We start from the raw sequence: 14,918 nt of genomic DNA, 5'->3' as shown, positions 1-14,918 counted from the left end.
ATTACAACACTACTCTAAAAGCTGCAATAGATTATGTTGAGCTACACTTTGTTGGTCCAACTTGGTTGAAAGAAATGTCCACTTCCTTTTTTCTCATGATATTTGGTTAGGATAAGCAATAACATAATAAAATAGTATCTGGTAGATGATTCGATATGCCGGCAGTCAACCATCAATGGTTGTAAAGGCGTGTGGGGATCATCACACAACATTGTTGGTGAGAAGATGTTTGTTGGATTTGCAAGATCTAAGGTTGTTGATCCCATTTCTACTACATGTGGCGATAGAACGTGGATCGTGATGTAGCGACACGTGGATCTCACGCGCTACTAGCATGGATGCTGGGGAGTCTTGTGGGGTGGCATGTGATGGTCGAAGGTTGCCAGAAAGTATTATATCGGCCCATCTCAATGCTATTTTCAAAAAATAAAAGAAAAGACCGGATAAAAGCCAATGAACATTGTCGGAGAATACTAGAGGGGAGGAGGAGGAGGCAAGGCTCCACTCCCTCTGGACGATGAAGGAAGGATTTTAGGAGATAGATTTTGGGAGAGCTTTTCGAAATGAGAGAGAATACTGGAATCGATTATGCGTTAATAAACCTTGTATTTACACAAACTATCAAATAATTTATCTAGGAGTTTTTGAATTCAAAAAAAAATTATATATGATTTAGGCCCTTGGGTTTTTTTTTTCAATTAAAATATAAGTTTTTAAATTTAGACATAGATACAAGTTTCAAGAAGACAAACAAAAAAATTGAGACTTGCTCTCATTTTCCATGAATTTATTTGCAACAATGGCTTAGATGGATATGTATATATATAACAATGGCTGAGGCGGATATATATATATATATATATATATATATATACACACACACACTATAGCATGCACTCTATCGTCACCAAATAAGCCTTGAACGGGGTGGATAACCCTTCAACGACTTACTTGGTACATGTAAAGGGACAATTATCTCTTTGCTCTAGGAGTGGGTGGCAAGGGCCCCACCACCTATTCGCCGCCCCAACTGGGAAACCCTGCTTGGGCGGCCATGCGTCCCTGACCGTCATATGTTGTGGTACGACCCCCACCTATAACTTAAACCTAGGTGAGGATGGGGCCCGGGTTGGGGCCAAGCCCACCCATGCTAAGCCCCGTCCTTCGACACACACACATTAAAAAAAAATATGTTTTCTTTAATACAACAACGTTGTTTTGGGTTTTACCCAAAACGACATCATTTTAATATACGATTTGTATAAAATGGAAAATCCATCAGGACCCAACCATTCCCCTCCTCGCGCCTCTCTCTCTCTCTCTCTCTCTCTCTCTCTCTCTCTCTCTCTCTCTCTCTCTCTGTGTGTGTGTGTTTTAGTGTTTTATGGCATTGTCATCGCCCCCATCCAGTCACCGACACCATCATGGTCTCTCTCTTTCTCTAGTTGATATTTGGTAACTTGGAATGGTGGTTCACTCTTTGTCGGATAAGTTTTAGCTTTTTTATCGGCCATGGGTGGGTAGCGAGCAATCTGTATTTACTTGGGTAGGCGGATAAACCAGAGGATTAATCCATAGCCTGACAGTTGGATGGAGCGGAGCCCGAGGGCCCAAACCTCCTCTCCTTGTCCCTGTCCATATGGGGCCGAGACAAGGTTACCCCCCGTTTAGGGGTACGAGTAGCCTCCCTCCTTTGTACACTAGGTTGTGTTTGGAGGTTGAAGTGAGTTGAGTTGAGATGATAAAATATTATTAGAATATTATTTTTTAATATTATTATTATTTTAGAATTTGAAAAAATTGAATTGTTTATTATATTTTATGTTGAAATTTGAAAAAGTTATAATGATGAGTTGATATGAGTTAGATAACCAAACGAAGCAAACACTCCTAGATAGGATACATTGCTAAAGGATGAGTGGGTAACCGTCGGATTGCCCTAGATGCAGCTAGGGGTGGGTAGGGTTGTATTTTTTTTAAAGCCTATGAGTGGGTTGCAAGATACCCAATTGCTTTCCCACGCGCATATAAAACTTAAAAAGACATATTTTCGTTCTATATATCCCTGCCCCAAATTTGCTAAACACGCCATCCTTCTTCCTCTTCTCATTCTTTTTCTTCTTCCTCTTTACAAATCAATATTAGACATGGTCGTGGGTTTGTGTTTTAGATCTGTGCATAAATTTACTGATCTACAAATTTGAGATGAATTTGTTTGTTTAGTGAAATTGTTTATTTCATGGTATATGCAATTTTGTGCTATTTTTTTTATGCTTTTCTATTGTTGAATGAGATGATTGGACGGTGGTAGTGCCAACATGCCCGCCCTGCCAGCGAATACGAATCATCCCGCATAGGGCGGGTAGCACTCCTAATCCTATCTCTTGAGTGGACATTAGTAAGGGCTTTATATGAAATATATATTTCTTATTACACATAAGTGTTTTTCCTCTTTACTTGTTATCTTAAATGTGGCATCAAATCAATGTAAAGAAGATGATGGAATATGAATCCAATCCAAATGTCGTAAAATTCTGGTCCCAAATTCTCAAATGTAAGAACACATGAAAGTGTTATCATAATTTATCATTGTAATATTATCCTCTAAGGTTGTATAGTTTTAAAGTTTAAAACTTCTATTAGTTTACATACACCTTAACCAATCGGTAATATAATTTTTATCAAATGAATTATTATATTATTAAGTCAGTATGTAAAGTACACCATACACATTATTTAATGGTACGATTTAATTTGTAATATTTAAATTTTAAAATTTATATTCCAAATTAAATTATGCCATATAGATATTTTAATATATGTGCACTATATACCAGTATATAATATAATTTTTTGTGTTCAGAATTATCCAAGAACAAGTTCAAAAATAAAAGAAATAATGTTATTTAGTCATTTGAAACTTACCGCTCAGATAACCCCTTGACATAACATCACTATGTGATACTATATGGTATATTAAAAAAATTAAAAATACAAATACAAAATGGGTAGTGGAAACTTAAAATTTTAGTCTTACTCCTTTTATATTCTCGAATGTTCAATTTGTTTTTTATTTTGTATTTATTTTTGTTTTTAATAGGACTTGTTTGGATGGTGAGATGAGATGAGATGATCTTAGATGAGTTAAATAAAATATTGTTAAAATATTATTTTTTTAATATTATTATTGTTTTGAGATTTGAAAAAATTAAATTTTTTATTATATTTTATATAAAAAAATTTTAAAAATTATAATAATGAAATGAGATGAGAAAGTTTCTATATACCAGCTGCATTTGGTTCTCAAACTTACCTGAGCTCAGCTGAGTTCAGTCTAATTTTAAACTGAATCTAATATCTAAATATTCAACTCTCAAATTATTAAATTGATCCAAACTCAAAACTTTCATATACTTAAAACTCATAATCTTTTTCAATTTAAAACATATTTATATATATAAGAACCATAACTTTTTTTAATTTTTTATAAAAAATATTAAACTCATCTTAATATTTAAATATACTTCAAATTCAGTTTAAATAGATCTAATATAATTTTTTTTTACTATTCAATTCACTATTATTTAAAAAAAAAACTTAACTCAATTAAGTTCAATTCAACGGCGTTAATCTCTAAACGGTAAATTTCAAAGGTAACTTTCAGATGGCCTGAAAATAAAATTATCGGTAGACACGTCGGTGTTGGAAAGTACCACGTGTCCTTATCTGAACTGCTCTAATTATTGGACCAGGTGGGTCTCTAAACTATAAAGTGTGAACTTTAATGGCGACATGGGCACTGTAGAGTAACGGAGCCACCTTCGCCATCAATGCCCCCAGCATGCTCCACGGTCGTGTCGTTTTCATCGCCTTTAAACTTTTGTTTTGGATGGTCCATTTCCTCGTAATTTTGTTTTTTCATATAATACGAACAAATTAAGTTCAATTATGAAAAAATATAATTTGAAATATATATAGTACGGCACAGAGGGTTGGTTGAAAACTATGTCGGGCTTAGTTTGTAACGGGATAAATAATTAAGAATGGGCTGTTTTTGTGAGTAATTAAATTATTTTGTCTAGTTGCAAATCCCATATAAAAGTAAATATGATGTATTACATGAAGTCACGTTATAAACTTACTTTTATAAAATTTATGTGTTGAATTAGTATTTCTAATTTATTTATACTAGCTAGATAAATGATTTCTAAGGCTGGGCGGTGAGCCACCTGCCTGCATAGGACTGACGTGCGGGTAGAAGTAAGCACGAATTTTGATGCCAAAGGATGGGATTAGGGCCTGGGTTGGGGTCAAGCTCACACAGGATTTCTCCTGTCTGCCCAACCAACACACACATATTAAAAAATAATTTTTTAATAAAACGACGTTGTTTTATCTTAAACTTTAATTTTCTTTTAATAATATAACGTTGTTTTGGAGAACTCTACAATACGTCATCGTTTTTCCTTAGGTTTTGTTTTAAAACTCCTCATTCCTCTCTCCCTCTCTCTCTCTCTGCTAGTCTCGTAGCCGGTTGTCCGGTCGTTGCTCGTTACAGTCTCTCTCTCTCTCTCTCGCGAACGACCTTGGATGCTAATTCGTCCCCTAGTCTCTGAACGGGAGCTCCTGCCCACGGGGGGTGAACCCGGGGGCCCAACTCTCCCCACCCCCGACCATGCTGGGGTAAGGCCGGCTACCACCTGTCGGATTAGGGTTAATAGAGTTTGATCCCCTAGGAGTATAATATTAATATAATATAAATTCATTTTGTGATTAAGAAATTTAAATTTTGTCCCTTAAATTATCAAAACTATCATACTACTACATAAAGCTAACATTTGGCGTTACCCCTTAGCATCTAAGCTTCAAGTTATGTTAGAGTCAAAACGATGACCATGCAATGTGCAAGTTTTTTTACAGTTTACTAGTCTAATATATATTTTAATTTTTTATAGTTTGAGATATAAGGTGAAAAATTCTAAGGATATAAAGCCTAATATCTAACTTATTATAAGTCCCAATAAGATCGTATTAATTAATAGCTCATTTCTATTGCATTTTCCGACAAACACTCCATCAATCCTACACTTAAACAAAAATGATATTGTGTATGTTTGGCACAAGCCAATTAATCTATAATAGAGTGATTTTCACTTTACAATAAAACTTTTTTTTTTAAACCTTTTTTCCAAGTACATATAAAACTTATTACTTTAAATTATTTTTACTTTTCTATTAAAAGTAAAAAAATATAAATTTATAAAAACCTGATGAGGTGGTCACCAGCTACCCTATGGTGGCCGAATATTGCGACCACCCACATTGAGCCGCCTAAGGGGGTGGCTGCCATATCGACTACCCCAATTACGATTATTTTCACTTATTATTATTATTATTAATTTTTAACTTAGAACAATAACTTGAATACAAATTTATAAAACTCTCAGCACAACTTTATTTATTTATTGTTTATATTTAAAGGAAAATATTAAATGTATTTAAGAAAAATTTATAAAAAATTTACTTCTCTACATGTCAGTTATCGATACGTTGAAAATTATAAAATTTAAATTTTAAATTTTAAAATAAAATTAATACAATAAATATTGTAAGTAAAAGTGTAACTAAAACTGTAAATATTACATGTATCACTACTCATATTTAAAAGAAAAGCTTCCTAACTTTTTATGTCTAGATATAAGAGACAACTATTACATAATTTTTGCACCATTTTTAATAAAATATCATAATATTTTTAATTTATTTAAATTATGATAAGAAAATAAAATAAATTTACAACTCTTAAACATAGAAAGTAGAGATAGCATAGTAACGGAGCTAATTAGTTTCTGTAAAATGGAAATATTTTGAATGAGATTATATAAAAATAAAAATAAATTATAAAATTATTTTTATTATAAAATAAATTTAATAAATCACGTGAAATGACATAATTTTGATTTATTTTTGAGTAAACCGTGACATCCGAGCACTCTCATTGGAATAGTTAAAAGTTAAATCTATTGAATATTTATCTATTAGAGAGCAAAATATACTCACAATAAATTAGCTAAATTCTGAATATTTAGAATTTAACTATAGTGAATTTTAAAAGTTTTTCTAAATTTAAAAGTTATTGTACATACATCAAATACATATTTTATTAATTATTTATCTCTCTCTTTCTTTCTATCACATATTTTATCATAATTGATATATTAGTTTGAGTTAGTGATATATTAATTTATTAAGAATATGATTATTAATTAATATATAATAAGTAGAATAGTAAAATATGATAAAATAAAATAAATTAATAATTTAAGAAATTAAATATTTTTGAAATTATTAGTTATTCATTACTATATAATGAATAAATAAATAATCTAATGTAGAGATTTGATGTGAATAATTAAAATTAAATTCATATTATATTATTTGATTATTATATAATAAAAAAATAATTATTTTAATATAAAATTTTATGTGAATGAAATAATTAAAAATTAATTTTTTTTTATATTCATAAAAAATATCTTTTTAACTTTTACTAATCGGTACTCTGAGAAAATGTGGTAAACCCGGAAACGAAAAACGGACGAAAAACAGAATATAAACCGACGGAGAAAGGCAGAGGAAAGAAAATACGTACATATGCATGTGTGCATGCAGGCAGGGAGGCGAAGGCAACAAAGCACATCGATTACGTCGGCACCAAAGTAGCAAATATCGCCAGGCACTCGCAGCTAGGTTTAGACATCAGTTTAGAACTTTGGGGGAGAGAGAGAGACGACAGACGGACAGAGAGGGTGATGTGCGTGCAAGGTCGAGGAGAGAGGCGGAGACAACGAATCGAGCAGAAAGACGCGGAAAAAACGCTGCAGGTTGTACAAACACCCCACCCTCACCCCACTTCACCTCATTATACTCCATCCCCCACCCGGCACATCACTCTCTCTCTCTCTCTCTCTCCAACACGCAGAGATATAGAAACATACGTTACAAGGACAACGGGTAAACATCACGCCACTCGGGGAGAGCCTTCTACAGTGAGAAAGAAACTTTTAGCGAGATTAGGCTCCGTGCTCTGGCGTGGTAGTGGAGGTACCTGAGAGATCAGAGCGAGGTGTAACAGTCTCACTCCTTGAACGCTCCGCAGTTGGACACGGCATACCTTGTTCTTAAAGCCCTTTTTGTCCTTTCTCTTGTTTTCTCTCCCTCTCTTGTTCTTTTAGCTTTGTATTTTTTAGGTCTTCCTCATTTTATCTTGTGCCTCCCTCATTTGCTCCGAGAGAGAGAGACATGGGTAGCGTTGGCGATCTACAAGGGGCTAATTTGAGTGCCACCGTTTCGGAAAGTGACAGCAGAGGACGTATGGGCGGTGGCTTGCCTGCTGATCAATACGACCAAGGTAAGCTCTTGGGACTCGGGTCCTTCACTAAGATTTTCCTTTTCATGACTGTGTTTTCTTTTCTTTTATGTTGTTTGTCTACTGTGCAGGGGTTGATGCATGCTGATGATTTCTGGTTTTTCAAGTGATTTCTATTGGAAAAAATGTAACTTTCCCATTCAGTTGTATATTTAACATTTTCTATGTTAAATAATCAAAATTTTAAATTTCTTGGGACTTGAAGGCTGCGATTGGTGGCCGTTTATCTTCGTCATAATGAATTTCTCAAATCCCGCTGGGAAACTTATGAAGTTACCAGAAAATATCATTACAATTGATAAACACTCCTGTATTTGGTTTTTACTTCTATTTTTCCACGAAAAATCACGCTAATTAAATGACTGTGAGGTCTTTGTCCCATCGATTCAAAAAATGGGTTCCTATAATTCTATTCTGTAAGTCATTCTACAGTACTTGTTTTACGGAATCATTCCCTAAAGTGGCTTAATTTATTTGTTTATATTTTCTTATCCCAGAAATGGATTCTCGGTTTTGCCTTTCCCTGTCTCTCCTAGTCCATGATTCCTATCCGTTTTGTTTTACGTAAACTGCCTCTGCCTTCGGGTGTTAATTTTTCTGTGTTATGATGTTAGGAGAGAGAGATATATTGGACGCTAAACTGTGGTATGCCTGTGCGGGCCCTCGTGTCTACGTTCCGCGTCCTGGGGAGAAGGTTTTCTACTTCCCCCAAGGTCACATGGAACAGGTTCTACTCTCCCTTCCCCTTTTTTTTCTTTGTTTTTTGCGGCTCCCTTCTGTTTGCACCGTTTTGTCTTCTGAACTGAATTTATTGAGATCTGATGGGAGTTTTGTATCTTCTGTCACCATTGATCCATTGTAGAAGGAAAAGGAAAAAGAACCATATTGAAGTTTGCTTTCAGCCAAGGGGCGAAATCAGAAAATTTAACTTCAGAGCCAAACCATATTTTTTGTTTTGGGTGGGAAATTAATTTTTATAATTTAAAAACTTAAAAAAGTATTAAATTTTTAGGATTTTTCGAAATTTTGGAGGAGAAGCTCCTAAGCCTGGTTGTGGGTCTGCCCTTGCTTTCCTGGAGTACGTTTACGCACATATACCGGCACGTTTAGGAATCTATAATTAGATAGCAAAATGATAAAAGTTACGATAATTTGAATTTTATTTGACTTTGATGGGTTTAAACTAAAAAATAATATTTTATTGGAGAATTGTGTAGTAGTTTTACGATAGTTCTATCCTTTCTCAATTAGATTATAGTAATTTTAAGTATACTTATAAAAAAAAAAGATTATAGTAATTTTAAGTATAACTGTGAAGTGCATAAATACCGCGTAATCGATATTAATTGAACTTAATTAACACAAACTTTAGGGGCATGCTTGGTCATGTACGATGCTAGTTGAATTTATAAATTCGATGGACCAATTTGTCAAATGCAGCCATCGGCATCTGATAATACGTAGAAGCATGAAGGTTTGGCAGTAAGTGAAATTTTTGAAAATCATACCATGTTATTAGTTCTGGGGTGCCACCATTTTTATTCATTTGTCCTGATCAAGATCATAGACTCGCAGCTTTAAAAACCATTTAGTAACCGAAGTGCCCTATATGTTTTAAATAAGCGACATCTTTGCCTGACATATTGTCATATATCATACTATCGTCTATGCTTATTTGAGGCCATACTTGGTTATATGGAATCTGGTATAGGTTGAGGCATACACCCAACAAGATGGTACGAGGGAAATGCCAATTTACAACGTACCTTCTAAGATCCTCTGCAAGGTTGTTCATGTTCATCTAAAGGTACATCATCTCTATCTTTTTCTTTTCTATTCAAGATTTTTATTTACTTCTTCTGATCGTTTGTTCGAATTGCAACTCAAGGACACTTGAAGACAACAGAAACTTCTTTAGGCTTTGTTCTTTATGTGTGTGTTGATGGTGTTTTTTTGTTTATGTATTTTATTATTCTTTTATGGAGTTACTTGATAATTTATTTGGTTTTGCAGGCTGAAGCTCAAACAGATGAGGTGTTTGCTCAAGTTACTTTGCTTCCAGAGCCAGAGGTCAGATAATGACTGCTGAGATGTTTAAGGGTTTGATAAATCATTTTTGCATAACTTAATGGGTTTCATATCTTATCCTCGCAGCAAGACAGGCTAATTTTGGAGGATGAAACTGCTTTGTCATCACCTCCAAGAACCAGTGCATGTTCCTTTGTCAAAAAACTCACTGCCTCTGACACAAGCACACATGGTGGATTCTCTGTTCGTAAGCCACATGCTCGCAAGTGCTTCCCTCCTCTGGTTAGTATCTGCTCTATAACACATATTGTGAGCGGAGAACAGTTACTTGAAGCCTTTGAATGGTTGATCAAGATTGCATCAAGGTTATATGTGAAGTCAGTTATTCATATCTTATTAGTTATGTTCTTGCAGGACATGTCTCAGCAACCACCAGTACAAGAACTGGTCGCTAAAGACTTGCAAGGGCTTGAATGGAACTTTCGCCATGTTTTCCGTGGTATGTTTACTAAGCTGAGTTTGTCTAAAAGCATCTAAGCCTGAATTAATCCTACTATTATCGATCAGTGCATCAAAAAATCACTAATCTAACATGGATGTCCGATGTTTCTTGGAATAATGAACAAATCACTGTGATTTACTTATCATTTAAACATGTAGGTTAGAAGCATTGCTGTGGTTACTGCATTGACATAGAAGAAGGGTCGTCTCTTTAAGGACAAGGCCTTTCTTTCTGGGAAACCAACAACTTTAACTCTCAATGGGTTGATATCTAGAGAGACAGTTAATGGGCCAGATTTGCCCCTGGCTTTGACACAAATGGGGCTACCTATCTTTTCTTAACACAAATGGACATTTTTTTTTTGTAAAAAGTCACCAAAATAGATGGACTAACATTTTTGTAAAAAGCTCTCTGGCGTTTCTCCCACCTAGAAAACAACCCCTCCTAAGCAAACACCCTCCAGAAAACTCCACACCGATTCTCCCTTCCTCCAGTTCCTCTCTAGATCAGTCCTCCCTCTGCGCACATCTTCCTCCTACTTTTCCACCCCATTTTCCTACTTTTTCTTCTTTTATTTTTGCTACTGAGAATAGATCTACTAACAAAATACCACATGCCCCTACCATTGGAACTGCCATCCTTCTCTCCACATCTCTAGCCATCATTCACCAAAAACCACCTCTTTGGGGCTGTACTAAATCAATCCCACTCATTTGAAGAACCATTTGTACTAATTCCTTTATATATATATATATATATATATTGATTGGTTGGTTGACATAATGTTTAAATCAATCCATTATGAATAATATTGCAAATTGTTAGTTTAGCCAATAGCACCTATTCAGCTCCACTCTTCTAGGTCCAGTAGATAATAGATATAACCAATTTGTACTTTTCAATTTTAATAATGCATATTTGATCAATGTTTATGGAACCACAATGTGGTTGATTTTACATTTATAATTGAGATCTCAGATAATTTGTCAAAGGTTTGGAGAATATTTCTCATTAAATGTAGGTCGACCAAAGCGGCACTTGCTCACCAGTGGTTGGAGTACCTTTGTGACTGCAAAAAAGCTAGTTGCTGGTGATGCATGCATCTTCCTTAGGTTCTCTCTCTCTCTCTCTCATCTCTGTGAGTGAATCATTCTAGGCTTTTTTTGTAGCTAAATTTCCATGCACCTCTTGAATCCAAGTAGACATTTAAATCATGAAACGTTTATAAATTTTCTTTGTTGAAGAAATTTATGGTACCTTGCTGTCTTCAGTCGTTTGTTATCTTTCACTTTGTTAATAACCATTATTTCTATTGTTAGTCAGTGTCTCCATTCTCATCGTTGGTATTTGTGCTTCACAGAGGAGAGAATGGGCAACTTCGTGTTGGGGTTCGACGTGCAGTTAAACCACCAAATAATGCCTCAGCATCCGTCATATCTGGCTGCAGCATGCACCATGGTATACTTGCCAGTGCTTCCCATGCTGTTTCTACTGGAACTTTGTTCACAGTGTACTATCGCCCTTGGTAAGCTGTAATTATATATACATAGAATTTCCAAATGAAAGGCCTCTAGTAGGGGTTTACTTTGTATCTCTGCAAATTATATCATTGGGCAAGCGATTCTTTTCAGTAATAATCATGTGATCATTTACTCCATTCTGCAGGACAAGTCCTTCTGAATTTATTATTCCTTTTGAGCAATACATGAAGTTAGACAAAATTGTCTATTCTGTGGGAACGAGGTTTACAATGCCATTTGAAGGGGAAGAATGTTCAGAAAAGAGGTAACTCAGCCAAGCCTTTCTGAACTTGCTCTCTTACACACATCACTTCAACTGCACACCCCTTCCAAATAAAAAGAAAAGACATACATCATCATTTTTGCTCAAGGCCGTGCAGTTTAGAAAAATGAATGCAGTCTATGACATGATGCTATAATTTAAAGAAATGTCAGATAAAAGTAGTCATTGCTGATATTCTTCCAACTTATAAGCACAGATTTACCCCTTCTATTCTTTTGCCCGAATGTTGTACTGTGTCAACCAGATTTTCAGGTACCATAGTTGGTGTTGAAAATATCGATTGTATTAGGTGGCCTGGTTCAGAATGGAGATGCCTCAAGGTAACGGGATTTTTCCTAACCTTTAAGACATATTTTAACCTTTAAACTGACATTTTTATAGGTTTCATATTATTCTTTATATTTCAGGTTATTTCATTAATATATCCATTTCAGGTGCAATGGGATCGCACATCAGACACATTCTTGCTGCAACCTGAAAGGGTTTCCCCTTGGAACATCGAGCTGATAGAATCAACTAATAAGAAGCCCACTTCTACAATATCTGAACGAAAGAGGACACGATCAATTAATGCATCATTGCCTGGGTTTTCTAGCTTGACCAGAGACGGTCGGTTGCCTTCATTATCTACTATTTTGACTTTCTCACTCTTATTTTCTAACGTGTCAAATTTCCCTTTTCTATTAGGCTTATTTCATGGTTCGATTGGGTACGCATCTAAAAGACACAAAGAGGTCTTGCAAGGTCAAGAAAACAAGAAAACCAGTGGTCAAGAACTGGATGCAGAAACCCCACCAACAATACCACATTTGTTACCCTTATCAGATCCTGATTGGTGCCACAGACTAATGGGATTGGAGAATAAACCATGTTTTCCAATACATGATCACTTTCATCAACATAACAGTAGCACAATATCATGTCCTGGTGGAAATATAATGGCTCCTTGCCCCACTTACCAGTGGCCCCCAATATTTGCTAATGGAGTTTGTGACAATATTTCAGTTAGCAGGAACATTTCAGTTTCAAATGTTACCATAAGCAATTCCGGGTCCCATGAATTCAGGTCTTCTGAATCGAGGGATGAAAATGACGGTCCACTTTCCCAACCAACTAGTTGTGCAAGATACATGCTTTTTGGGGTCAATTTGGCCAATAGTCACCCGGAGCTCCCTTCACCACAAGTTGCCACTTATTGTGAGCTTTCAAGTCCTTGTTCTTTCCCCCCAACATCTGAGTCTTGTGTTTCTGAAACTATCCAGGTTTCAGAGTCCTCTAAGAATAGCCCTTGCATTCTTCTGAAGAAACAATGCGAGAATTGTTCTGTCACTAACAGAAGTTGCACAAAGGTACTTTACTTTTTGAATTTCCTTCATACATGGTTCGAACAACTTGATGGAAATAACCAATTGAATTACCTGTAATCTTGCTTGGTAAGGTATTGGATTGTGGCTTAGTAACATCACACAAATTAAGATGCCTGCATTTCTAAATTTTGTATATGTCAAATGCATATATGTTTATGTGTATGTGTGTATATGTGTGTGCATTTGGTTATGTGATTCTAAGCACAAGATGACATATGTGGAATCTAAAGTTGCTTCTTCTCATGCCCTTGTGATGGTCAAGAAATAATTGGACAAGCTAGGTTTGTGAAATTGTGAATTGTAACCCTTCCAGGTTCTCAAGCATGGAACTGCTCTCGGTAGATCAGTTGATCTTGTGCGTTTCAATGGTTATGATGAACTCATTTCTGAGTTTGACGAGATGTTTGATTTCAAAGGAAGCTTGATTGATAGAAGCAGTGGGTGGCATGTAGCCTACACTGATTATGAAGGAGATATGATGCTGATAGGAGATTGCCCCTGGCAGTTAAGAACCAACCACATATTACTCTTTCAACTAATGTGTCCTAGGTGGTATGCTAGAGTTAGATCTAATGTTGGTATGACTCGGCTAATTTAATGATATTGTTTCATATATGCAGGGAATTTTGCTTCAATGTGCAAAAAATGTTCATCTGCCCAAAGGAAGAAATTGACAAGCTGATTCAAACTCAACAGATCCAACTCACCTCTAGTTGCTCATTGTCAAGGTTAATTATGTCGTCTTTCTCATCCATCAACTTAGTTGAATGAGAGAGAGAGAGAGAGAGAGAGAGAGAGAGATGGTGTTAGAGCATTATGTGAAAATATGTCCATGCAGTTATATGAAGACGTGGGATGAAAAATATACACAGTATATGTAAATGCAGCTATGCTTGTCATGTGAATGCTGCAGGGTGTTGTTTCTATGGACGAGGTTGTTTGTAGTTGTACTTGTACTGCTTGTAGAGCAATAATGCTTTATTTATCTGAGGACACAAATAATAATGCTTTATTTATTGCCGTCCAAAAAATTCCAACTATACTTTGCAATAGAAAGCCATCCTCTCCTCAAGTATTTATGTTTCATAGGGAAACTTATTATTTGTGTCCTCAGGTCACGCTTGGCGGGTTCACCAAGAATAATTTCAGAGGTTTTGCTTAGCTTACTGCTAAAATCAGTGCTCCTTTTTGTATTATATGTTTTCATTACAATACAATGAGGTAGCACCTCTCGATATACATACACATAATAAAAGAATATTCTATAACGTCAGAACAATTTTACAACTAGCAAATATGCATTTGTTACAAAGGATGGTTTGTTGAGAGTATTTTGAAAGGCTTTTGATGCTACTGTGTATGTTGCATGGAATCTACATGAGCTGCTGTGTGTGTTGCTTGGAATCATTTGCATTAGCTGCAAGCTGTGCACTGTGGTTTGCATGGATTGCATGGGATGCATGCATTGCTTGAATAGGCCCCTTCAAGTCAAGCGGCAGTGAACGTAAGCGAAGACTGGAGCAGAGCAACTGGAACCTTGCAGCAGACAACAGTTTGGTTAGGATATCTACAAGCTGTTCTTTTCCTGAAATAAACGTCACAGAGGACTTGTTGAGAATCCTGTCTCGCACAAAGTGGAAATCTATTTCCACATGCTTTGTTTGTGCATGGAAAATAGGGTTAGAAGACAAATACGTTGCTCCCAAATTGTCACAAAATAGAATTGGAGTAGTAGTAAGATTAATTCCAAGGTCCTGATACAGATGTTGAACCCATATGATTTATGCAG

General features: G+C 35.5%; 1 protein-coding gene across 1 annotated transcript; it reads left to right on the top strand.

Moving 5' to 3' along the window:
* Window positions 1-6,679: 6,679 nt before the first annotated feature.
* On the top strand, window positions 6,680-14,279 carry LOC108992128 (auxin response factor 4-like). Its single transcript, XM_035695460.1, has 14 exons — window positions 6,680-7,411; window positions 8,044-8,156; window positions 9,141-9,236; window positions 9,443-9,499; window positions 9,584-9,739; window positions 9,872-9,956; window positions 10,981-11,071; window positions 11,320-11,484; window positions 11,625-11,744; window positions 12,007-12,082; window positions 12,197-12,371; window positions 12,450-13,111; window positions 13,443-13,633; window positions 13,750-14,279. The coding sequence occupies exons 1-14, from the start codon at window positions 7,303-7,305 to the stop codon at window positions 13,898-13,900; spliced, it is 2,247 nt and encodes a 748-aa protein (XP_035551353.1). The 5' UTR covers window positions 6,680-7,302; the 3' UTR covers window positions 13,901-14,279.
* The last annotated feature ends 639 nt before the right edge of the window (window positions 14,280-14,918 follow it).

The sequence above is a fragment of the Juglans regia genome, chromosome 11, assembly GCF_001411555.2.
Source record: "Juglans regia cultivar Chandler chromosome 11, Walnut 2.0, whole genome shotgun sequence".
NCBI lineage: Eukaryota > Viridiplantae > Streptophyta > Magnoliopsida > Fagales > Juglandaceae > Juglans > Juglans regia.
This window is presented reverse-complemented; position numbering and strand designations above follow the sequence as displayed.